The sequence below is a fragment of the Gymnodraco acuticeps genome, unplaced genomic scaffold (genome assembly GCF_902827175.1).
Source record: "Gymnodraco acuticeps unplaced genomic scaffold, fGymAcu1.1, whole genome shotgun sequence".
NCBI lineage: Eukaryota > Metazoa > Chordata > Actinopteri > Perciformes > Bathydraconidae > Gymnodraco > Gymnodraco acuticeps.
The window spans coordinates 65,226-92,620 of NW_022991543.1; the positions used below are offsets into that span (position 1 = coordinate 65,226).

General features: G+C 40.9%; 2 protein-coding genes across 2 annotated transcripts; both read left to right on the forward strand.

The window, feature by feature from the left end:
• Nucleotides 1-251: 251 nt before the first annotated feature.
• LOC117533496 lies at nt 252-18,050 on the forward strand. Its single transcript, XM_034197274.1, has 2 exons — nt 252-885; nt 17,946-18,050. The coding sequence occupies exons 1-2, from the start codon at nt 258-260 to the stop codon at nt 18,029-18,031; spliced, it is 714 nt and encodes a 237-aa protein (XP_034053165.1). The 5' UTR covers nt 252-257; the 3' UTR covers nt 18,032-18,050.
• Nucleotides 1,344-3,273, forward strand: LOC117533495. Its single transcript, XM_034197273.1, has 2 exons — nt 1,344-1,616; nt 2,104-3,273. The coding sequence occupies exons 1-2, from the start codon at nt 1,365-1,367 to the stop codon at nt 2,620-2,622; spliced, it is 771 nt and encodes a 256-aa protein (XP_034053164.1). The 5' UTR covers nt 1,344-1,364; the 3' UTR covers nt 2,623-3,273.
• Nucleotides 18,051-27,395: the final 9,345 nt, after the last annotated feature.

Consider the following 27,395-nt stretch of genomic DNA (forward strand, 5'->3'; position numbering starts at 1 on the left):
ACAGTAACGCGTTACTGTGGCGCCGTTACTGTTGGCAGTAACCAGTACTTTAACGCGTTATTTTTTAAATTCAGTTACCGTTACTACATGATGCGTTACTCCGTTAGTTTTTTTATATAGTCAACAGCCAGGCGAACAGAGATGAGAACTGTACTTAAGTACAGTACTTGAGTAAATGTACTTAAATACTTCCTGTGTCACATGCGGGACGCGCTGTGGGCGTGTTTGTGTTTAGTTAGCCTACCAACAATACTATCATGGCGACGGCGGAGCACAAGTCGAGTTTCTCCGCATGGAGATATGCTCACTATTTTACTTTTCTCGAGCATAAAGACAATAACGTGGTAGTTAAGTGTAAGTTGTGTCTTGGCGGGTCAAAGATCCTATCTACTGCCCAAAACAGCAATTCCAATCTGTTAAAACATCTGCAGAAACAACATGCTGGGACGAAGCTAGTAGCTAAGACCACAGACCCAGAGCCATCCGACGGCGACGCCTCTCCACCTCCACCCAAGCAACAGCGGTTGGATTTCAACCGAGGGACTGCTAGCCAGGGAAAAGTGGATAAAGCCATTGCACGGTATGTTGTTGAACACGTGCAGGCTATTTCTACAGTGGAGTCACCCGCTTTCAGGGAGCTAGTTAGCATGATAGCATGTCCGGGCGGCACACGGCATATGGGACGCAAAACGTTTTCCAACTACCTGGAGAAAGAATATACCAAAATGGAAAGCGAGCTAAAGAAAACATTTGAGGGGCTGGAATACATCTCGACCACCGCAGACATTTGGTCTGTCCACAACTTCCTCGGGATAACATCTCACTGGATAAACCCCACCACTTTACAACGCCAGAAAGCTGCGTTGGCCTGTAAAAGGATAACGGGTAGGCACACGTACGATGTTATTGCTAGTGAGATTGACCACATTCACTCTTTGTATGGAGTGTCAACAAAAGTTACCTCCACGGTTACTGATAACGGCTCTAACTTTGTGAAAGCCTTTGCCATGTATCAACCGGAATCGCTCTCTGATGATGAAGAAGAGGTTATCTTCACTGACGTTGCAGACGTGCTTAACACCGCCGCAGAGGAAGGGATTGTTTTACCTCCGCACCAAAGATGTGCATCTCACACACTAAATTTAATTTAATGCAATGCGCTGACGTGCTGAAGTGGCTCCTTTCAAATCCTGGGACTAAAGGAATCTACAGAAGCTCTACAGCTAAGTGCACAGCACTGTGGAATAAGGCAAGCAGGTCCAGTGGCCTCAGAGATAGTGAGCGACGTGTTCACCAAAAAGCTGCTTGTGCCATGCACTACAAGATGGAATTCATTTTATGATGCTGTGGCAAGAATTGTTGAAATGCCTATGATTGACTTGAGTGCCATCTCTGATCCTTTGCAGCTAAAATCTATTAGCGACAGGGAACTTCATTTTCTGAAGGAATATTGTGCCATAATGAAGCCACTCACAGTTGCTCTGGACATCCTGCAAGGAGAGGACAACTGTTACTTTGGCACCCTCCTGCCCACTCTAGAAACATTAATGTCAAAGACCCTGGAGATGAAAGACAGTCTGACTGTAGCAACTGGCCTACCTGAAGCCATAGTTCAGGTAAGAAACATTCATCAACACTTTTGTAATTATCTGGTTTTCCCTCTTCACTGTAGAGAAAGACTGCATGTAATCAGTGGACACCACTCATTTTTATTACAGCACACGTGATATAATTGTTAACTATAGAATAGATGTCATTCATATTGTTAGCTGAGAGAGAGCACTAATATAGCCAAAGAAAATGGATGAAATGTGCAAAAAGTAGTTTTCAATGCATTCTATTTAAGGGACACAATAAGTCTTGAACATATTGATAAACTGACTGAAATGTATAAACTCGACTCTAGGGTGCAACAGAAATAAATAGTATTGCTTTTTTTTGGCTAAATAAAGTTTTAGTTTAAATGATTTAATAACTCATAACTATAGTTCAAAATCACCTGGTGGTGTGCAGCTTTCATGGAAATGTACACAAATAAAATGAATAAATAAAAGGGAATCTCACTTATTCTAATGTCTGTGTCACTGTGTGTATGTTTTACAGGCTATCAAAAAACGATTTGCATCCGTCTTGGAAAGCAACAATGCAATGCTGGCAGCCGTCACACTTCCCAAGTTTAAGTTACGGTGGGTGAGAGACCAGAGGAAGAAAGAGATGGTCAAGGGAATCCTGGCAGCAGAGTGTCACAAGTTTCTCCCTGGCCATGAGCAGCAACCAGCCAGGAATCCTGTGTCTCCGACAACGCCACCAGATTCAGGCTCCTCCAAAGACAAAGAGCAGGACTTTTTTTGCTTTGAGGATGACGATGAAACCTTCAGCACTGTGGAAACTGAGGTAATGGCCTACTTGAAAACAGCCGAAACAGGCATGGAGATTCTCAAAACATTTCCCACAATAAAGGCAATTTGTCTGAAGCTAAATGCAGCTACCCCATCCAGTGCACCAGTTGAGAGACTCTTCAGTCTGGGAAGTCTGGTACTGTCTCCAAAGAGGAACAGGCTGTCTGACCAAAGGTTTGAGAAGCTGCTTCTCATGAGGTACAACCACTGGTTCGAAAGCTAAACCTCCACTCAAACATTAATTCAGGTCTTTGCCAATAAGCACTTTTTGTTGTTTTGATTAACTAGGCCCACACTCGTCATCTGTGTGCGTGTGCCACAGTGACACAACAGCACTTTAATTTCTGTTATATATATTACAAAACACTTATTGTATGCTTGCTGGACTTCATACTTGAACTAAAGGAAAAACACTGACTTTTTGTATACTTATTTTGTTGGACTACAACAGCAGTTGCCTCTATATGGTGCTGAAAGCACTTTAATTTTTGCACTTTGATTCTGAACAATATATTCAGCTTACTCTCCATTAGTTTCAGAAAAGCCGGCATACAACTCTTATTTTATGGTATTGCTTGTAGATTTCATTTTTGAGGAGCTGATGTTTTTTGTTTTAATGCATTTATGGTTGTCTTGTCTGTACCAGCATTTGGTGTGAAAGTACATCATTTTTTCCAACTTGATTCTGAATAATATATTCAGATTGTATTTGATCTTGGGAATGTTAGTGTGTGTATTGTTGAGTGTGTTCAGATCCACCATAACAGGTATACAGCTATGTTGTGTTAATTATGGCAGACTAGACCTGTAGATTGCAGGCAACTAAAGTCGTCAGTTTGTTCTGGCCTGAAATAAATTGGCACATTGAAACATATCTTTGTGTTTGTGTTTGTATAGACCACATTGCTTAGCAGAGTTCAGTGATGCAAATGCATGTCAAGTTGATCAACAGATTGTATTATTCTCCAATGCAATAACAGTACTGAAATGAACGCTATAAGGGCATTACAACCTCTTAAGCCCCAAGCCTGTTTTTCAGGTTTCAGGCTCGAAAATGACATTCCCAGAACAAATGACCATATCTTCTAAAAGGGTTAAATTAATAATCTTTGATCTCAAAGTAATGATAAACCTGTGAGTTGGATGTAGAAGAGACAGAATCAATATAGATGTTTTTTATTTTAAAGAAAATTGTAAATTATAGTGTCCGTCCAAAAGACATGTTGTACTTATAGTGAAAACTAACCTTGGATGATGGGTTAGTAGACTAAAAGCTTTAGTAATCCAAAGTACAACATATAATAAGTACCCTGTATCAAGATTGATGCAAAACAAGTGATATTTGACCTTTTTAGACAGATATAGCAAAAGAAACCTCTTCTGGGGCCATTTGGGTGGATTTTCCATATCTCTGGCCCCCCTTGCTGGATTTTGACATGTGACATCTCTTTCTAACCGTCAGAGCCAATAGAATCGAAGGGAAATCGTCCCGCACACACTCATGTTAAAAAAAAGATGGCTTCTTCGCGCATTCAATGAAGCTTCAGAGCTTAGGAATGGCCTGCTCTACTCTTTTAAAACGGAATTGCAGTTTTATTGCTTATAGATTATCAGAACATTTCAAAGGGGACACAGCCACATTGGATATTAACCTATGGATTAACTACATCATCGTTGTTATCGTTTTAATGCCATTGAAGACCAGTTTTGACCAGACAAAACCAAGGTAAGCCATTTTAGCATTGTAGGCTACCTAGCGCCACTTGTTTTGATGTACGTTTTTGTTGATAACGTCGCGAGTTTGTATCTTTCAGTGTTGAGGTGGGCACCGTTAGATTATGTGTCTTTACGATCATAAACGATGTGTTGGATGTGCAGCTAGGATAAGTAATAAGGGAGCTAGGAGTGATTTTCGGTGCAGTAATAGGTTAGCATTTTTCGCTCGGGGCTAATTCAGAGGCTCACTGTTAGCATTGTGTGTATTTAAATGAAAAAGATCATTTAAATGAGTTTTTTCCCGTTATATGGATATAAAATATTTATTTATTAATATTTATTATTTTATTAAATATGAAGGTTACTTAGACGTTGTTTCCTGCTAATGACGCGATTTCGGCCCCGGAACCGGGTCCGTGGGGCCTAAGAGGTTAATGGGAGCTTTGTGTTTTTTTGGGAGCCCTTTTTTTTAAGTAACTAAAACGTTACCTTTCACAGTAAAGCGTTACTTTTTGGTGTAAGTAATCAGTAAAGTAACTGAGTTACTTTTGAAATGAAGTAACTTGTAATGGTAACTATTACTGGTTTTCAGTAACTAGCACAACACTGTCTGGCAGTAGGCTATAGCTTCATAGTTAGACTCTACAAACAAATAGGCTGCATCAACCTATACTCAGCCAACTCGCTGTGAAACGAAACAAGCATATTTGTTAGATGCCAAACTACACCATGAGCAGACTGCAGACCACGTTATGATGGGCCTTGTTGTTGAACATAACATTTGTCCATGTTCTAGAACTAATGATGTTATCCAGTTTGAATCTAAACACAAATAAATGCACTCAACAAGCAACATGGCTGCTGGCAGGTATTTCCCCTCAATTCATGACAAAAGAGCAGACAACAAGAACATCTGGACCTATTTGGATCTGAAAACAGAACAGCTGAACTCTCGGCCCATCAGCTTCACTAAAGCATTTTTTAATAAGGGTTGCAAAGATGGCACTGGTAAAACACACTCAACAGCTCTGCAGGATGACGCTAAAGCAGACTGGTGGGGTTCTCTGGCGGTGGCTGATTACCGACCTCTGGACGTCTTCAGCTCGTCAGCAGTGGATCCTGGTTCAACCTCGTGAAGCGAGGAAGATGACATGTGTGAGATCAACATCAGGCTGAAAGAAATTGAGTTACGCGACATGGTGGAAGAACCTCTTTGCATCCCGGAGAGTAAGTAGACAATGATAATAATTACCTGTGTTGCTATTAGACCGAATTAAAAGCCCTAGGGCCAGGGGAATCAATAGAGTTAACCGTTTTTTACGTGGGTCATTATCAGTATAACTATAATTCAGTCATGATCAATGGAATTAGAAAGCTTTACAGTCTTTTCGGCTAATTAAAGAGTACTTTTCAGGACGAATAACATGCATACAAGACAATAGATTTGAAAATAAGTAATGCTGTTGCTCAATACAGTATTTTTGAGCAATGTACACACATCATTTTTTTATTTTGTTTGTGTTTTACTTATGTACGTGTTGTTTAATGACAGTATATTAACCTTGTCTATCTTTCTCTCTAACAGCTACACATCAGAGGATCGTTGGTTGCAGAACAGCGGAGACCAAGAGTAAAAAGCCTGTGGGAAAGACAAGAACCCATTTTTAAGACATTGTGTTCACTTCTTGTTTAGATTTTAATGAATAAATCCTTGAAAACAGTATTTTATTCATCATTGAAATGTGGAGTTAGTGATACAAACATGTTCAACATAGTTGCTTTTATAATTGTAGGCTTTTGTGTTTTGTAAAGACCTGGAACTGAACACACAGTTACATGTATTTTAGATGTTCACTGACCATGAATAATTAAATGCTTTAATCAACCAAAATAAAAAGAGGCATATTTAGTCATATTTTATCTCTGCATCGTTCCAATCCTCCAAACTTGTGCCATCATCCTTAGTTATATTTGGGCGATTATAACAATAACATACTAAACTCATCACATGGAAGGAACAATAACCCAAAACAAAATACCCATTTACCTCAAGAGGAACTTGTTGGAGAAAATTATACTCTTGTGGAAATCCATGTTAAACTGAGAAGATGGTTTTGGGGAACATTTTGAGTCAATGCTTCTGCAATACTCATCTGGCATCCAGCATAAAAACAGACAATTATAATTATGTAAAAAAGATTATAATTGACAGTTGTTTATATTTAAAACTGAGCAATTACTGCTATCAGAAGAAAATAGTTTTTTTTAATTGTTAAAGCAGTTATTTTTCAAAATACCTCTGGGCATTTATTTATTATGTAAATGATGAATTAATAATACAATAGGAATTGTACTGTGTCTGATTGATTCACTGCTCTGAGCGAATTATTCTAGTCTCCTTCAGTATGTGCAGCAGAGGATGAAGTATTCAGCTTTCTTTACTTTCATTTAGAAAGTACGACGGGTCAGTCTTTTGGTTTCCAACAATCGTACCATAGGATCTCCTCAGTCAAATACTTTCTAAAACGGAAATAACATGTCCTTGTTCATTGGAGCACAATAAAAAGAGAGGGGATACAGTGGACATTTGTTCAAAAAAGTCAGAGATATTTAAGGAAATGTTTTTATGTTTGACCGGGGAAAGAGATAGCAAAAACTACTTGTTGGGGAATAATTTGCTTAGGTATTCAACCTTTGACACAGTTCATAATTTTCTCCTCTCACTGTCTCCTTTCCCATGGCACAGGTCTACGGCCTTGGGTATTGCTGCTATCTCTCTTAAGCACGGGCAGCTTGGGCGCATTGTTGTTGCCAGTCTGTGACAGAGCACAAGCCGCCATGAGGTATTTACTGTTCAGGGACGTAGGTTCCCTGGCACACATTATTTTCTGTGGACGAGAGCTCTAGTTAGATTCAGGGTCCATATTGCTTTGGTCTCACTGATAAAGAATGTTGATTATTACACTCCGAACTAGTTAAAACCTCGAGCTGCAGAAAAAGTTCTTCAGAATTGGTTTGGCAACCGCTGTGTCAACTCGTGACGCACCGCCTGTCTTGTCAATTCTCCGGCAGTAACTCCAAATAAACCGCCAGTGTTTGCCATCAAAGCTCCAGCTCTCCTCGTGTCTCTCTTACCTCATTCACACCAACGCAACTCCGGTTCAAGCTCCGTGCTAGAGCTTTTCAGGTTCAGAACCGGTTCTTCGGTTTAGCTCTGGCTCTTTTCACACCGCCCAGAGTCCGACTGGTGCTGCGTCATTGCGTCATCGTTTGCGTCATGACGTAACCGTTTGCGTGCCTGCTTCATAAAGCCAAACCGCGCGGAAACCCCTCACAGCTGACACCGACAACAACAACAATGGCCGATTGTGCTCCAGCTTCCTCTGTACCTCTTCGGAAGACCAGATTCCCAGTAGGTAGCTGGTCTCTTCAGTGGACCACTGCTGCTTGTTAAGTTTCTCCATCATTGTGTACAAACTGGATAAAACGCCGGCTGCCCCTGCCACCGCCTCGTAAGCGTGACGTATGCGGTGCTTATGCTCTAGCCCAGGGGTGGCCAACCAGTCAGAGGTTAAGAGCCACATTTTGTCTATGTTACTGCAAAGAGCCACATCAAACACACAGTCACTGATACCGCTTGTTTCAGTTTTTTGTTTTCTGGAGACAAGATTTCAACCACGTCACTGATGCATTTTTGTGGCATTGGGATATTTTTTTTTTAAATCCTCTGGAGCAGAGAGGAGCTGTGGATTATTGTTATTGATTAATGCATCAGTGTTTCTTAGGGTCAAAAACACTGAACTCACAACTTCAAATGAAAGCGTTTAGTTTATTTAATAAAAGAGCACATGTTCAATGTGAAAAGTGACAGTAGTTATAGATTATTTGCAATTTGGTGCGATATATATATATTTTTTAAAATTATATATTTTTTTTTAAACACCTTGAATTTCAGGGGGGGGCGCGGGGCTCCGTTGGCGGGGTGCAGCGCTCTTCCAAGACAATGGTAGGGGAAACACTGGATAGTAGTGTTTAATCAACGATAGGTTTTCCCCCCCTCAAAAAGTGATTGGTTCACTGCATCGCAGGTATTATTGTGATTGGCTGTTGGGCCACATCAAAATTAGACGCGCTGTCATCCTCTCATACTGACACCTGACACCACACATACACACGTAGGGAGAGCCGGGACGAAAGTAACACGGAACGAAAGTAACGGAGCAATTTTATCCGAGCCCAAACAACTTTGACCGGCCAAATTACGTCAGAATTATCAGCATTCAATACTTAACAGACCTACTAAATATCAGGTTTAACTGTCGTGTTGTCACGATACCAACATTTTGGTTTCGATACCAAGTCAAGAATTGCGATTCCGATTATTTTTCGATACTTTTCTTAAAAAAAGGGAAACAGTCTTAAATGTAATTATTGTGCTTTATTTCAGACCAGAACCAGAACCATAACACAACCTTTAAACAATGAGAACAATAAATACAATAAATGACAAGAATTCGTATTAAATAAAATTAATACATTTCTTACAGACAGGCCTCGTGGTGTCCGTAGGCTTGCCCTCACTGTCAGAGATATAGCTAAAATACTTCCACATTTCGCTTCTGGCGTCTTTTTTGTCAACAAGCCGAGGGGCAGCGGCAGTTGCACTCCCACTTGCAGCCATGCTTCTCGTTTTCTCACATGCTCTGGCAGCTAGCGCGTGCACGAGTGCGGGGAGGCACTTGAGCGTGCTTTAGAGGGGCGGGACTGCAGGCACGGCTGCAGAGCAGGGAGTGGAAGCAGAGCGCTGAACACACACAGCTCTTATTTAAACGGCGCTTTCTCACCGGAGTACTTTCCGCCGTCATTCTTAAACGGAGGAATCGTAACGTTTTTAACGGCAGGGTATCGCGGTATACCTTTCAAGTATCGGTACACCGTGCACAACTAGTCAGGAGTCAGTGTCTCTCCCCCGAACTCACACATATACAATTCAATATGAACTGAAGAGCCGCATGAAACTAGGCAAAGAGCCGCATGCGGCTCGAGAGCCGCAGGTTGGCCACCCCTGCTCTAGCCGGACAATTTTTTGGTGCTTGAAACGAAACGGATTCCGAAGCTAAGAGGCTGCTCCTCTGCGGTGTGAACAGGAAAACCCGGTGCTTTTCAAGCTCCAGCTCCGAACCGGCCCTGAAACACCGTTGGTGTGAATGAGGTCTCTGAGTCCTGTTTCCAATTGCTTCAGATGTTTCCCCCACACTACTTACATGTGATTTCAACAGCCAATAAAAATATTGGACATCAGATCTTTGTTGAGCTATTATTCAACTCTAACTTTCCTCATATTAAACACGTAGCAAAGTAAACATATACCTCATTCACACCAACGGTGTTTCAGGGCCGGTTCGGAGCTGGAGCTTGAAAAGCACCGGGTTTTCCTCTTCACACCGCAGCGGAGCAGCCTCTTAGCTCCGGAATCCGGTTCGTTTCAAGCACCAAAAAGTTGTCCGGCCAGAGCAAAAAGCACCGCATACGTCACGCTTACGTCGAGGCGGGGGCAGAGACACATCAACTCCTGAACAACAACAAAAAGCCCGCGTTTTATCCAGTTTGTACACAACGATGGAGAAACTTAACAAGAGTTTCAGAATTTCAGCCATAGACTGTATATATAAAGGTTTCTGCTCATGGTGAAGCAACGTGTCTGCGTGTTAAGGTGGAACCTGAGCATTCACGTTGATCACCTCTCATTATAACTCATTATAAATCCATAAAACTATAAATATTAAACTTTACTTCACGTGTTCATTTGAGAACAGCTGTTGCATACCTGGGTGAAGGTTACAGTTCATTTAAATGAAAGATACAACGTTACTCCACACTCATGGTTCAGTCCACCTTAAGAAATAAGACCGACCTCGGAAGCAGTTGTGTTTTAAAAAAACCTTTATTGACACGAGTACACTTTTTTATAAGAATATAGTCTGACTCTAAACCACATAAATGACTCCGGAAAAGCTGCAGATAGAGCCATAAGAAATGAATGCAACTGATTTCATCCGCGCGGTTTGGCTTTATGAGGCAGGCACGCAAACGGTTACATCATGACGCAAACGATGACGCAATGACGCAATGACGCAGCCCCAGTCGGACTCTGGGTGGTGTGAATAGAGCCGGAGCTAAACCGAAGAACCGGTTCTGAACCTGAAAAGCTCTAGCACGGAGCTTGAACCGGAGTTGCGTTGGTGTGAATGAGGTAATAGGGTGTCCCGATATGTTAGTTACCGAGCTACTGTAGTTAAACTTTGGCAACTTTTCCCCTCTTAAGTTTATTTTTGACTTTGCTTTGTCAACTTTTTGAAATGGAAAAATTAACAAATCTTTCAGGAAAAACCACGTATTCTGTCATTTCTATAAAAACTCTATGATAAGGGCTCACCTTAAAACCTGTAACACTTTAAATTAACATTCTCAAAAACATTATTTTGCTGTTTTTTAATTAAAATGGGGTTCTCATGTGAGGCAATTGTTTTCGTTTGTATGAAAGATCCAATTAAAGAAAATCAAATGTGATGGAGTACGGTATTGTTACTTCAAACCATTTCTTAGTAAAGTTTTCAGAACAGTTACTCTTCTGCAATATTTATCGTTTCGTTGATATAAAATTACATAAGCAGTGATAGAAGATGCATGCCATTTTGCACACCCCTACATTATTAGCTACCCCCTTTTCTCCCACAACACTTTGATTGAACCCACTCTAAATGTATTTCTTCTTATTTTCTGGAAATTCTGCGTGTTTGAATTCAAACAATGCTTTTGGCCTATTACAAGTCCAGAGTGAATGTGGCTATAATTACAACAGGTGGGCGAGAGCAACAAAGAATCGATAGAAAGCAGGAGTCTCAGACCAATTTGTGTAACACAGACCCGCCTGGGGACAAAGTTACGGCATCATGTTCGACAGATCAAGTGAAGCACCGAGTATGAACTCAATCTTATTTATGAGAAAAGCTTTTTGTTGTATTCATTGGAGGGTCAACAACAAGCCCTGAAAACCAAGAGGAGAGGGGAAGAGAGACTCAGCAGGGGGGTCTGATAAAGAAAATCCACGAGAGCATAGACAGCAGGGGAATCAGAAGATAAAAAAACCTGTTTAGAGCAAACACAGCGGGGGAATCAGATAACACTGAAGCCAGAGTCAGCGAGAAACACAGGATCACACCTGTGCTCTGACACACACACACACACACACACACACACACACACACACACACACACACACACACACACACACACACACACTCATCATGAGCGTCACACACTTTGGTGGCCTGCACACTGAGAAACCGGCTGGCTGTTTGATGTTCAAATCAGACGAGTGAGAGATTAAAACCAGCAAACCAGAGATACTCAAGCCGAGAGGAAATGTGAGAGATTCGAAACTTTAAAACAAATCTTGAGTCAAATACAGTGACACACTCACTGTGGGTGAGTTGGCTAGATAAGAAGAAATGAAAAATAAAAATTCCCAAAATGTCAAAGCAGAAAAGAGCAATGGGTAGGGGTGGTGCTCTTTCAACCAGCTGGGATAAGAACACATTTCTTTGTTAGGTTTTGTACTTGTATTTGAAAATGTTTCCGTTTAATAAAAGACCCTGAGACTCGAAGGTTATTTCTGTTTTGTACTGCACGAGGAATATGGTGAAAACTATGTTCTCATTTTAACTGACTGAGTGGTGCTTTTACAGGATGTGTATACAGATCAAAAGGTCTGTCTTAATGACAACTGTACAGTTCAGAGAGCAAGTAGAATGTGGCCACGAAGCTATTCAATGGTAAACTAAAAAGTGTCCCTCTCCCTAGTCAAACTTGAAGGAGCTCATTTGTTGGATAAAGTAACATCTTGTCTTCTGTAGATTTTGTTAGCAGAAGCCATTCAAACTAAGATGTAATGTCTACCAGTGAATGAGGGGAAATACTTTTAAGTTATCACACTGATGTTGTTTCCTGTCTACCCATACATGTTTGGCATCATTAGTGAATAATATTGCCTCAGAATCCATCCTTTTAAAAAAAGCATGTGATTTGATGAACTGTAGATGAGAAGGACTATTCCACTGTCAGGCAATGGAGCCAGAATGTAGTTCGCTTATATCAGCATCAAGCATCTGCTGCTGTGTTAATGCTCTGAATATTGAGAAATACACAAGCAAAGAGAAATGGGAAAATGACAAGACTTTTTCCTAGCAAAAACACAGCTGGGTAGAAGTAGAAGAAAGGAGGACTCAGCACTTCCAGGTGACACTGCTCTCACGTTGTGCTCAGATTAATCTTTTCCCGTCACTTGCTTCAATATAAAACATGCTTTTAATTGATTGATCACTCATTCAGCAATTTACTCCCACAGTTATCCTCACTATTAGACCCCCTAGGTATCAGGTTAAAGCTGCACCACATCATCAACAATGGAGAGTTTTGCCTTTACCTTGGTTAGTTGGAAAACAGCCAAGCAGACGTAGAACGGACTTTAGAAAAACTGAAAGCAAACAGCATGAGAATGATCTGGGAGGAGAGAAAGACAGTTTTGAGTTTAAAGAACCAAGTGTAATATAATAGGAGTTTAATGTGGATTATTTTTAATTATGAATTCATGCAGGTTGACGGTTTTTTTAAGCATCTAAAATGAGTTAACTTAGCTCATTTGTACACACTTGATATAGCCTTTAACATAAAGTGTGATCTGGGAATTAAATGTGTTAGTATTTTAAACAAACATTGATTCAGGCTGTGTTAATAATTATGTGTGATTCTCTGGTTGAATATTGATGAGAAGCAAGAAGTCAGTGAAGGTGGATCCTGATCCTGTTGTCAATAATCTCATCCATGTTTGTTTCTGAGAGATAAGACTTTTCTGCCAAACATTAACAGCATGGAAGGAAACTGTAGTGTTTTCACTGTGCTAACATTTAACAGATAATTATTCTTTACACAGTCCCCTCGCTGTTAATTGGGACAGAAGAACAAAGGTCAGGTCTACTAGCATTTCAAATGGTGGGGCGTGATCAATTCATCAGTCACCAGGTTCAGTTTGACCTATGAGTCTGAGCTCTTGTCCAAACGGGGAAGCAATCTTGACGATGTTGACCTTTGAGGAAACGGAGAGCAGAAGAGTTCAAACTGGAGAAATTGCATTAATGCTAATTAGCTTTGCTGCAGCGTCCACTTTTATTCAAGCTTTCCTACCTGTAAAGTATAAACCCTCAGTGGCAATCCCGTTAGCAACTGAGATAAAACGCGTCTTAACCGATAGTTAGCAGGGAGTTATATATAGTGTCTATATTTTCTCTTATTTGACTATTTAATCTATTTTACCGTGATTATGTATTCTCCCATACATACAAGGCGAAGTTCCTTGTAGCCTTAATAATCCTTCACAATCTGAGCTCAAAGCCATCGTGAGCTGTCAGCAGAGCAGAGTTTATTAAGGAGTAAACTGAAGCATTAAAAGGCTCAAAGTGTCTCTCACACGATGCCAGCTGTTTCCTTTTGTCCACGCTTGTATGTTGAGTACCAGATGGAGCGGGGTGGTGATGGATGCACTCTGACTCTGTTTTGTATTCACAGCAGCAGCTGATGGAGGCCGGCTGCCCCTCGGCCGGCCAGTTGGCAGAAACAGAAAAGACTCTGAGTTTCTTTGAGAGCAGAGCAGAGACCGAGCTGCTGGAGGCCAGAAAAGAGGCAGAGAAATCAATGACTTTCAGACAGAAGTCAACACCACTGAGTACTGTATACACTGATGCATTGCACTGTGGGTAAAAGGTGGGCAGCCCTTCTGTTTGCTGGTAATTAAATACTCATTTAGTACCGAGTTATGTAGCTTTTTAGAAAGCGCTCTAGAAGCATAGCAAATCTTTAACAAGCAAGTAAAAGGGCATCTCTCTGTAAGGTAAGGGGGATTATACAAAACTTTTTTAATTGCTGGTTAAATGAAGAGCTATCAGGGAAGATTACCCTTTTAAACGCTCTCGGAAACAAGATTTATATCATAGCCCATCGTGAGTTCCCTTAGTGTTTACTTCACGTCTGTCTTCGTCCAGCTTTGCGCGTCTTTATACATCTTTTGCTTTTCCTGTTCTCTTTTTCCTTTCTTTACTATAGAGCCAATAACCATGAATACAACGTTTAGCACTCCAAATATATTACAATTTAAATTCCATTCATTTAAAACACTTATTAAATCATACTTGTAATTGATTCCCAATCATGTCTTTGCAGACTGTGATACATTAAGTCAGTTTTCCTCCTCATGTATGGTTTTGAATACATCTCCATTATGAAGCAGCTAATTGCATTTCAGTCTTTTTTCTGATGATCTTCAGACTTTCTTCTTCCAGTTTTATTATGAGTTCATTTATTTATTCATGTAACACATCTCATGTTGGCAGAGCAGCTCAGAAAGTTCCCCGCTGTGCTACAGAGTTGGTTGCCAAAACAAGTTTGAATGAAAATCCCATTTAGTGTCGTTCCTGTTTAATTTCTCTTTTAATTTAGGCTGAAATTACCGTCAATAAACGAATGGAGTCTCTTAATAATAACAGGTGGCGCCCGCTCCTCATCTCTAGTGCGGTTAGCAGCTGGAAACTAAATGAACTATTGCTACTGTAGAAGTACAGAGCATTATTTCCACCAGAAATGTTAATAGTGGAGTTGCATTTTGATTAATGTAGGCGGCAAGAAGTTGAAAAAACATTTATTTTGTATAAATTGTAAAAGTGCAATGTCAAATCAAAAATAAGTTCTTAAAAGCAACTGACTATAATTGAAGAAATAAACATACAACTCTGGTATGAGAAATGAAGTTTTGCTCTGCATGTATTCTGTATCAATAATTATTGATGACTATTTTTAAGTCATAACACTTGAAGTTTACACTTTAAATGTATGACAAATAAAGACCCATGAAATATGAAAGTTAAATCAACAACCTATTTATCCTAGTTCAAGTACCAGTCGCTGAATATAGTGATGAACAACTTCATTCAGAATCATTTCTTCTCCTTAGTTGTTTTGAATGTTAGACATCAATTCGTTTTAGTTACTTACATAACTTTATAAAACTGCCCTTGTTGCTACATTTCACCAAATCAACGTCAGCATGAAGGTGGTGGCAGTGCCGGTAAACTTTTTTTCTATTTGTGCCCAGTTTCAGTGCACCTTATCCAAAGATAATAAATAATGACGGCAGAGGGTTTAAACGGTCAGAACTCTATCCGGGTCACAGGTGTGTTAACGTGTGACGGCTGATCATTACACGCAAGAACTCATCCAGTACAAAAAGCACTCGATTATATGTTGAAAACAAATGAGAAGCACTCAAACTATCTTCACGTCATTATAGTCCTCGGATGATTAATCTGTCTATCAGAGGAGATTCAATCTAAGAATATGTAATATTAATCAGGGATTGGAGAAAAACCAGCCATGTGCTCTAACGACGTATATAATTACCTCTGCTGTCTGGATTGAATGAAGTTCCCTTAGAATGAATGAATGAAATAAAATCAGAAAGGAGCAGATGAACTACTCGAAAAAACTTGATCCAGTTTTCCCTGGCAGGTTTTGTGTGAACAGAGGAGGTAGCCAGCCTCGGGTTGTGACAGTTTGAATCCTCACCTAGCAGATGGAGGCAGATGCCTGCAGGCTGCCGGTCAGAGGAGGAGGAGGACTGCAGCAGGTCTTCCTCTGAGAGCCCCTTCACAGCTGAGCTGCTCACATCTGATCCTACAGAGGAGAGACATTTTATTTGTTACTTCATTTTATTTGTGTTAACCTGAAAGGTTTGTGTCTCTCTGCAGCAGCATGTCTTCATCCCGCCCTGAAATAAAACATATGTACCGTATTTTCCGGACTATAAGTCACGTTTTTTTAGCTGTCTGGCTGCACCTGCAATTTATACTCCAAAGCGACTTATACACTGAACAAAAATATAAATGCAACACTTTTGTTTTTGCTCCCATTTTTCATGAGATGAACTCAAAGATCTAAAACATTTTCTATATACACAAAATAACCATTTCTCTCAAATATTGTTCACAAATCTGAAACAATATGTGATAGTGAGCACTTCTCCTTTGCCGAGATAATCCATCCCACCTCACAGGTGTGGCATATCAAGATGCTGATTAGACAGCATGATTATTGCACAGGTGTGCCTTAGGCTGGCCACAATAAAAGGCCACTCTGAAACGTGCAGTTTTGCTTTATTGGGGGGGTCTGGGGGGGTCCGAAAACCAGTCAGTATCTGGTGTGACCACCATTTGCCTCACGCAGTGCAACACATCTCCTTCGCATAGAGTTGATCAGGTTGTTGATTGTGGCCTGTGGAATGTTGGTCCACTCCTCTTCAATGGCTGTGCCAAGTTGCTGGATATTGGCAGGAACTGGAACACGCTGTCGTATACGCCGATCCAGAGCATCCCAAACATGCTCAATGGGTGACATGTCCGGTGAGTATGCTGGCCATGCAAGAACTGGGATGTTTTCAGCCTCCAGGAATTGTGTACAGATCCTTTTGTGAGCGCGCTCAAGCCAGTTACTGTGTGGTGAGGTGAGGCACAGATGAGCTCTGCCTCACCTCAGAATGCGTCACCCCACAGAAACTGGCTGGAAAGTGGGCCCGAAGCGCATGCCTGCACCATCTCACTGTATGTCACCAATGTAATGTTTGTAGATCCCTTTATTACATTTATCCTCGCCATCCATAGTCTCTAAATAACTTATTTCTCGTATATATGATATTTAGGCTCGCCGTACAACGGCAATGAAAAAAGCACCAGGGGTGGCAGCCATAACCTCTGCCGCACTGAAGGGGGCGCACGTGAGCCCGCAGGTTCTTGTTGCTACTGTTATTCTACGCAGAGACCGTAGACGCAAACAACAAACTAGACTTTTGAAACTAGAGGAAGATAAGGAGGACTTTTACAAAAAAGTAATAGAGATTGTTGTCCAGAAGGAAAGCATGGACTTCATCTTCAAGTCAAGGTAAGACCACAAATGTAATGAACATGGGATCTTACTAAGAAAGAACAATCCAATATTTAGATGTTGGGTATCCTTTTGTTGAACAGTCTGTTTAAAATGAATCGAAGCATCAGACTAAAAAAGCTTTTGAAAATAACCGAATATTTCGATTAAGGTCAAAATATAATATTTGTAAATCTGACTCTGAAAGAGTCAGTGCCTCACCAGCCATGAACCTCACCGCACGTCACTGCATGTTCCTGTGATTTCATATACCCAACGCTATTTACGTTTTTTGTTTGACTATGTCTCACATCATAGATAAATATAGATAGATAAATAAATAAATATAGATAGATAAAGGTAGATAAATATATAAAAATGCAGAATTCCAGTAAGACTAGGTGCACAAAAAGGGTGCTATACCTTATTTGTTCCTGTGCTCCAGTTAAGTGTAAAACATTGCCGATTCAGCCTTTGAGCAAGGCATCAAAACCTTCTCCCTAAGCTAGTGTTGCAGCATGGAGGTAACCCTGAGCAGATCTGTGTTTGTGTCTCAGTAATCTTGTCTGACCTTCCCTCACCTTGTAGTAACTGCTCCTGTCCGATTCTATACATATTAATGCTTCCATTTTTTTTTTTACACACCTGGTTTAATAACGGCCTGAAGGTGTTTTTATAATCCTGGATTTATGAAACCAAGCCAGAAGAGAAATGAGATCTGAATGGCATTCAAAGTGAACTTATTCTTTAAACTCTGATGTTAGGCAAACACAGAGAGCACTAATCCTATCTGTTTCTCTGTCACAGGAAACTCAGGTTTGTGTTGTTTTGGAACAAAGCTGATCAGACGGACTCCTGAAGCTTCAGTGGTTGCTCGTCTCTGCCAGGAATGAACACGCGTTCACACCAGCAGACGGCAGCTTTCACACCCACACGAGTAAAGACTATTCACCACAATCTCATCAAAGGAAGATCTCACAATGTAATCCTCACACTATCGAGAACAAACCAAACTGAAATAACTCTTTGATTATGACATTTAACGGCGTAATTAGGAACGTTTCATCTACATTACAAAGAAGATATCGCTAATCCATCTTATTCAACACTTAGCAGAGGAAATTAGTTTTCCACTACTTTACTTTTTTCATTTTTCTCAGAAACCCTCACTGTGCTTTCTCTATGAACTTCCCCTTGTATTCAACACGAGCCAAATGTTTCTATAGTTTGAGGTTGTCCAACAACGTTTTTACGTAAAATGATTGATGTGCTTCGTCATGTTTCTAGCATGACAGTGGATTTCACACAGCGTTTCTACAGGTACCTATACTCCAACAATCAAATGGGAAAATGTCACTAAGAATCAACATTTTAAAGCAACTTATAATAATGAACACGCTTCATTGTAGATAACACAGCAGCAGAACGCCAACTGACTTCACACAAATGTCAACAAAATACCATCAGAAAAGGTAAATTATGTCAAACAGAAAATTGTATATTCCATTTCTCTCTGAAGAAAGGGATATTTTTTATTATCTTAAGGCAACAATGATCAACAAGTCAATTGTTCCTGGTGTTGCCAAGTCAAAGAAAGCCCTTTTTTAAATGTCACTAATTTGTCGCACTAATGCATTTTTGTATTGAGTTTTCAGACCTTAGCCATAACATCTTAAAAATAAAAAAAAGATAATAATAATAGATTTATTTTGTTAGCGCTTTTACAGGTGCTCAAATACGCTTTACAGAGATAGTGAAAAGAAAAGAACAACAAATAAATATAGTTAAAGTCAAATTAAAATCAAGCAATACAAAAACAATCACACATTAGAAGCCAGATTGAAGAGGTGAGTTGGGGCAGCGACGGAGAAGGCTCTGTCCCCCCAGGTCCGGTGCTTGATGCCGGTGGGGATGGATAGGAGGTTGGCTTCTGATGAGCGGAGGCAGCGGGAAGGGGCGTGGTGGTGCAGCAGGTATAGATAAACATTGAATGATATGTCTGAATGTACCACTTAGTTTAGCAGATTAAAAGCCAATGAACTTGCTTTTCTGAGTTTGTGTCTCTCACTATTCGTAAGTGTGTTTGGACAAAATAAAATAAAATGTGAGGTAAACCTACGCACTGTTCTTTTTATTGGTAACTTTTAGTCATGGATAATATGGTACTTGTTTTTGTATTCCAAGCTTTTATCGTCATATTTATCGGACTGTGTGAGCTACTGCCTTACCTTTCCCAAAGGGACGAATAAAGCGTATTATGTTCTTCTATATTATCCATTTACTACACAAGACAATATCCTCCCTTCTGATCCATCGACCCTCTCTGTGCAGTTCACAGGAACACTTATGCATTTCACCTTGGCTGAAAATACACTGTTTACTACTCTATATGCATTAGGCTCCAAGTAGGCGTTAACAATCTGGAAGCCAAGGAGGCATGCTACTCTGAAATGACTATCACATTTTAATTTTGGAAAGTGCTGAGAGGAATTTAATCAACTCTTCAGTCAGGTAGATAACCGGAGTTTAAATGGAGCTTCACTATTTTGTGCATTAATGAACTCATTATTGGATTTTATTAAACCTGAAAATAGCATTTCAATTCACCTCCTTCATTACAAATGTTTTTGGAGAGGAAATGTGTCTGAAGCTCAAATAATTAGATGAATTTGGGAAAGGAAATTAATCAGGTAGTTCATGAATTAATTATGCACAGGTGTTAAGAATGGACTTACTTTGAGTTTGATGGTGATGGTACTGAATGTACATAGTCATCGGTTGGCTTATTTAAGTCACTGTTGCCAATGTGCAGTGTGTGGAGGAGAAGAACAACAACAACAACAACATGTGTTTAATTAAATGGCTCCTAGAACAATGGCTGTGCGGAAGAGAAACCAGATAGACTCGGATAGTCCGAAAAGTGCAGTTTCATGTCTTTCTTAAATCGTATCAGTGGACACCTACTATTATATCTTATTCAACATAAAGAAGAGGAAGAGAAAAACTGAAGGCAGGGCAGCTGGATAATGAGGGAGTAACATTTGTATGAAGCCAGCTGTATGACTGCAGGAGAAGCCAGCTGTATGACTGCAGGAGAAACCAGCTGTTTGACTGTAGGAGAAGCCAGCTGTATGACTGCAGGAGAAGCCAGCTGTATGACTGCAGGAGAAGCCAGCTGTATGACTGCAGGAGAAACCAGCTGTATGACTGCAGGAGAAGCCAGCTGTATGACTGCAGGAGAAACCAGCTGTATGACTGCAGGAGAAGCCAGCTGTATGACTGCAGGAGAAACCAGCTGTATGACTGCAGGAGAAAGCCAGCTGTATGACTGCAGGAGAAACCAGCTGTATGACTGCAGGAGAAAGCCAGCTGTATGACTGTAGGAGAAGCCAGCTGTATGACTGCAGGAGAAGCCAGCTGTATGACTGCAGGAGAAAGCCAGCTGTATGACTGCAGGAGAAGCCAGCTGTATGACTGCAGGAGAAGCCAGCTGTATGACTGTAGGAGAAGCCAGCTGTATGACTGCAGGAGAAACCAGCTGTATGACTGCAGGAGAAACCAGCTGTATGACTGCAGGAGAAGCCAGCTGTATGACTGCAGGAGAAGCCAGCTGTATGACTGCAGGAGAAGCCAGCTGTATGACTGCAGGAGAAGCCAGCTGTATGACTGCAGGAGAAGCCAGCTGTATGACTGCAGGAGAAGCCAGCTGTATGACTGCAGGAGAAGCCAGCTGTATGACTGCAGGAGAAACCAGCTGTATGACTGCAGGAGAAAGCCAGCTGTATGACTGCAGGAGAAGCCAGCTGTATGACTGCAGGAGAAGCCAGCTGTATGACTGCAGGAGAAACCAGCTGTATGACTGCAGGAGAAGCCAGCTGTATGACTGCAGGAGAAACCAGCTGTATGACTGCAGGAGAAGCCAGCTGTATGACTGCAGGAGAACCAGCTGTATGACTGCAGGAGAAGCCAGCTGTATGACTGCAGGAGAAACCAGCTGTATGACTGCAGGAGAAGCCAGCTGTATGACTGCAGGAGAAACCAGCTGTATGACTGCAGGAGAAGCCAGCTGTATGACTGCAGGAGAAGCCAGCTGTATGACTGCAGGAGAAGCCAGCTGTATGACTGCAGGAGAAGCCAGCTGTATGACTGTAGGAGAAGCCAGCTGTATGACTGTAGGAGAAGCCAGCTGTATGACTGCAGGAGAAGCCAGCTGTATGACTGCAGGAGAAGCCAGCTGTATGACTGCAGGAGAAGCCAGCTGTATGACTGCAGGAGAAGCCAGCTGTATGAGACTGGGAGCAACCAGAAACACCCTTATATCTGGCTTTGAGTAAACCTCAATGCAGTGGCCTGAAATCCAGGTGCTGGTACTCACTAAATGTCGTTACTGAAGACCTGGCTGGAGTTTGGTTTTAATGTGACCACAGAGGCAACCGGTATAACTAAAAACTGGTATAGCAATGAATAGAAACAATGATATATGAAGGAACATAGACACAGCACTGCCATCGTCACCTTCCACAAAACCATCTAGAAAAAGCAGTGTCAAATAAACCCAGCAACGAGAGAATCAAATCCAAAGCAAGTCAATATTTTGTCCAAAAAGTCATCAGCTGGAGGACTGAAATAACAGAATTGATATATGCTAGTGACACCTCTAGGGAGATCAAACGCTTATCATAATGAGAGAATATAAACTTGAAGTCCCTGGAGACATATCAATGGCAAGCTAAGAAAGATGCAGACCGCTTGGGATGAAAACAGTGTTTTCAAAGTGAACTGAAGGCGATGGGAGCTATTTGATAAACTGCTCCAAGAATGAGGCTAATGAATGCTAACGGGTTGCACTGGAAGCCACTGGGCAGTAATGGGGAACTTATAATAAGGTAGAAAAACTGGGTCTGCAGTTGAATATATTAAAATAAGATTGTCCTATTTCTTTTCCCATATCCACTTTCCATGACTTTGATGGAAAATGTGATCAGATTATAACATGTATAACTGCACTTATACTAACTGCACCACTACTTATACCTAAAAGTAGGAAATAACTTAGCTTTTTACACCTTCCAGTTACCTTTCACTCCAACTGCTATTTATTTTATTTTAATTTTATTATTTGCCCCTTTTGTTTGTTTGTTTGACTGTTTGTTCACCATGTAAAGCGGCCTTGGGTCCCTTGAAAGGCGCTATACAAATGTAATCTATTATTATTATTTGTACCTTGTCTCGAATATAAAAATTAAATTAGGCGACTAATCGTCCTCACGCCGAACAGCCGTTTGCTCTTAGCTTAGCATTAATGATTTGCAGTCATGTGCTCCTGATTTCTTTATAGGCTTATTACTTTTGCATTCACGCTAAAAATAAATATGAAATGTGTGGCGATTTTCCTGCTGAACGAAACATTTAAAGTGTCATGAATGTGTGTTCGCTACAGAGCTCATTTCCTGCTATATAGCAAAAAGCAAAGGAAATAAATCCCATTGTTTTTTGTCCATTGCGATGTTTCTGGGTCGGCTTACTTTTTTAATTTTTTTTATTTAACCTTTATTTAACCAGATAAAAGCATTGAGATAAAGTCTCATTTGCAATGCTGACCTGGCCAAGAAGGCAGCACCGTTACACAAACATATAAAATACAAACATAAAATACAGAGAACATAACTAAGAAAACAAAAGACGAAAAAGCAGTCACTACATTGAGCACATTAGGACAGTAAGAAAGTACTTATTACTGCAAGAGCAGCTGGTGGTAAGGACCTCAGACAAGTTCAACTTAAAACATGCTATTGAGACAAGTGCCCTCAGTTTTAGATTTGATTGAAGGTCATTCCAAGACCAAGGACCATAATAAAAAAGACTCCTTTTCCCAGCCTCAGTCCGCACAGCAGGAACCTGGACCCGTATCCAGGCACTGGATCTGAGGTTGTGAGAGTCACAAACTGGAGAAAAATCTGGCACATATGTAGAGTGGAAGCTTTCCTAAAATGGCTTTATACATTAATAAAAACCAATGCTGCATCCTACGCATAGTAAGTGAGGACCATCCAGTTAGGCAGTTACACCCTTCTTTACTGCACTATGGGTCTGCCATGGCCTACACAGAAACATAAGGTTTCACTACACGTTAAAGAACTTGCAGGAGTTCATTTTAATACTACTTTCCACACAACCCTTCATCTAATAAAAGCTGCTTCCCTTCCTTATATAGAATATCATTCATGCGTCACCCTTTGGATATAAAAGTATATGACACTTTCATATTTTCATTTCTTTGCCAGGAGTGAAGGTAAAATGATGAAGAGGACACACATGGTCATAATGGAAATAATAGCAGCGGAAAATCTAACTTTCGCAGGGGTTTTCCCGCCTTGCTCTCTTTAATGGCTATTGCATTCATTCTAAAAAGCCTTGGACAGGAAAATGGCAGCACAAAGCGTGAAATGTGTGCACTTTTCAAAGTGAATCTGATATAAGTTCCCTCTGAAATGTAAATGTTCTTTCTTTTATCGTCAAAGTTGATCTTAACATCTGCAATGGCTTGACTCAGATGAGATTTATTCACACAATGTGAGAAAGGAGTGGAAACGTCTACATGGAAATAGTTAGAATTATCTGAGCTGTGTTCGGTTTATCTCCCTGACACACTCACAGCCTCAGAAGTGGAAACATATTTAAGATAAGAGACATCAGAGCTCCTTAAGCTTCTCAAATATATAAAGGATATTGAACTACTGTTTATCTCTAAATATGGCGTTTCATTTAAATGAATGGTTAAAATGTGTTGACAGCTTATCTCCCAACATGACCATTGCTTTCAAACGTCATGCTATTAAAGGACATATGATCCTGGATTGAGTTTTAACTGATACAAATCCAGACAGACCAACCAGTCACTAAGCCTTGTTTAATTTCACAATGACGTTTATGATACTATTGTCCTTCATGGGAACTATCATGTCGTTTCTAAAGATGATCTGTCTGTTGAAGTGATTGAACAACCATTTTGTTTATTGCGACTCGCTCAGAAAGAGATACATAGAGTCTGTTAAGCAGCATTTGCCTGCAGATATTTTCTACAGAGAAGAAGACGCTGCTGCAGACATTTCAGTGTGGATGTCCCGACAGATAGCTGAAGAGCTTAGCTTCTAAACGTGATGGAGAAAGGAGACAAATGGACTGAGGGTAATGGAACAGGGTATAAATACACTGCTGAAATAATATCTGTGTTCAGCGTGATTGGTGAAGAGGCGGGGTACGATGTCATTCAAGAAGGCATGAATAAAGACGTAACCTCGGGATAAAAGCTGAAGCTAGTACAGGTCAAGACTCAAATATACTGCAGTGCGGTTTCTGAAGAATGCCTGCTAAAAGCTTTGGAGTAAAGTAAGTCCTTTTTAGTGGGTAACCGGAACCTACTGGAGATACACACAGATCATTTACTTACAGGAGTGTCAAACTCAAGGCCCGGGGGCCAAATCCGGCCCACGACTCCATTTTATGTGGCCCGCAAGAGCTTGCAAAGAATACAATACGTTTATTATACGGTTACATGCCACTTTACAGAAGCAGGTTGCCCATAAACTACATGTCCCACAATGCATCTCGTTTGCGCACTGAAGAGACTTGCATATACTTGCCCTGGACTTCTGCTTTCGAACGTAGTTAGTTATTACCCTATCAGATAATAATCCAATTCAGAGGCAATAATGTAATATAACACATTATTTTATATATATATTATATATTTATATATGTATATTTATATAGTTACAACCGGCCCTTTGAGTGCAACCATAATGCTAATGTGGCCCACGATGAAATTGAGTTTGACACCCCTGATTTACTCTATACAGGGTTCATATATATTTTCACCAATGACATTTTTTTTTTTCCATGACCTATACCCAATTTTTCATGACCAAATAAATGACTCTTTCTCAGCGGTACCACTGAAAATGGTTTATTTTAACATGGAACAGGAAAATAAGGTCTGCATATGAAACATATCGTGCCTATCTAAAACAAATCAAATAGTAGGCTTACTAGCTCCTACACGCTGAAGCAACTGTCGACTAGAGGGCGTGATGTAAAAATCTCTCACCAGCAAAATACCTCGACAGTTAAATGCCATTTTACGTGTCATTACTATACGATATGATACTATATGTATGCAGGAACAAGGGCCAGGGTGGTGACCCCAGATGGCAACAGCGAGGAGTTTGACATCCTGGCTGGGGTAATGCAAGGGGACACCCTAGCCCCCTTCCTCTTCATCATGGTCCTGGATTACGCGCTCAGGAAGGCCATCAGTGGACGAGAGCAGGATCTCGGCTTCACTCTAACACCAAGGAGGTCGAGACGACACCCCACAGTAGTCCTGACAGACCTGGACTATGCGGACGACATCAGCCTGCTCTCCGACAGCGTGGAGCAAGCACAGGACCTCCTGAACAGAGTGGAGTCAGAGTGTGCCAAGGTTGGCCTGAGGCTAAACGCCAAGAAAACGGAGGTTATTACCTATAACATCTTACCGGAACATCCACCTCTGACAACAACAGAAGGCACTGTGCTTAAAGAAGTCAAGGACTTCAAGTACCTGGGCTCATGGGTCAACTCAACCGAGCAAGATCTTAAGGTGAGGAAGGCACTTGCATGGAGGGCCCTGAACGGCATGACCAGTGTATGGAACTCCAACCTCCCTCGTCAAATCAAACTCAGCTTCTTCTATGCAACGGTAGAGTCTGTTCTCCTCTATGGCAGTGAATGCTGGACCCTGAAGCCAACCCTGCAAAAGTCTCTAGACGGATGCTACACGGTACACCAGAATGTTGCGAGCAGTATTTAACATCAGCAAGAGTGTACATTTAACCAACAACATCCTGTACGAGGGAATACCAAGGGTGAGCGAGAACATTTCAGCCAGGAGAATGAGACTAGCAGGACATTGCCAAAGGCATCAAGAGCTGCCAGCCGGCAAATTGGTGCTGTGGGAACCAACACACGGGCATCGGTCATGAGGACGTCCCGCACAAACATACGTGGACGTACTCAAGAACGACGCAGGAGCACAAAGTACCAATGAACTGGCCAGATGTATGGAGAACCGGGATGACTGGAAGCGACGATGGAGGGCTCGTCTGAGGACGACCTCGAGAGAGACTATACGATACAGTATTTATTATCATTATAGTATTACTATTTCGGCGATTAGATAAAATATAAATTATATTTGATGCAACTTTAGTTACATTTCCATGACTTTTCCAAAACTTTGGGAAAAATATTGTTTTCCAAAACTTTTCCAGGACCTGGAATTAGCATTTTGAATTTCCATGACTTTTCCAGGTTTGTAATGACCGTACGAACCCTGTCTCTAAAGCACACTGACAAAAATAGTATTTCATTATTTAATGTATTAGACCAACCTCTTTTCTGGATTGTTTAAAACATGTCAGGTGTTTTTAGGATTGTAAACTCTATCCCAGATTAATATTCCCAATGCAATACACATGCTCATTTTGCATTAACAATGTGATTGTTAGGTTGCATCTCTGTACTTTCTGCCATTACTACACCACTTTATCAACCCTACAAAAAACATCCTTTTAAAGAAGAGTCTTTTATTGTTGTATCGTAATGTGTTTTCTGTTGTTGTTTACCGTGCTCTGTTGCAAGTTGAATGTTCCTTAAGGGTACAATAGAGATGAACCAAACTACTCAGCAGCAGCTTTCATTCCTTAATAAACCAGATAGAAATGAACCCGCTGACAGCACTAACTTGTGACCTGTGACTCATTACACTAGTGGGTCCATGTTGTTCTGGTATCTTGGGTTATTTTTATTTTGTAGCTCTCAGACTCTCTAGATTGACTTCACAGTTTTCTCTAAATACCTGTTTGTATGACCAACTGAGTGATTTTGGAGGGTTGTACCTCTGCGGAGGGTTGTGGAGCGTGATATTAGACCCTCAGCTTCACAATGGGAGGCTTTGGGGTCCTAACAACCTCTCAGCATCTCTAACCGTCCGCAATGAAACAGCAGATGAGCTCAGCAAATTACCTTAGAGCTTTCCAACACTGCAACTGTGCTGCTATTAGGAATTAGAGCTGTTATATGTTTGGTTGTGAACCCTGGTACAATCTAACATTTAAACTCAGGAGTTGCCCAGTTTATGATCATAAATAATTGCAGGAGGGGGAATTCAAAATGATCTGTTTTCTGAAGCGGTCCCTGGTTTATTATTTACATTTC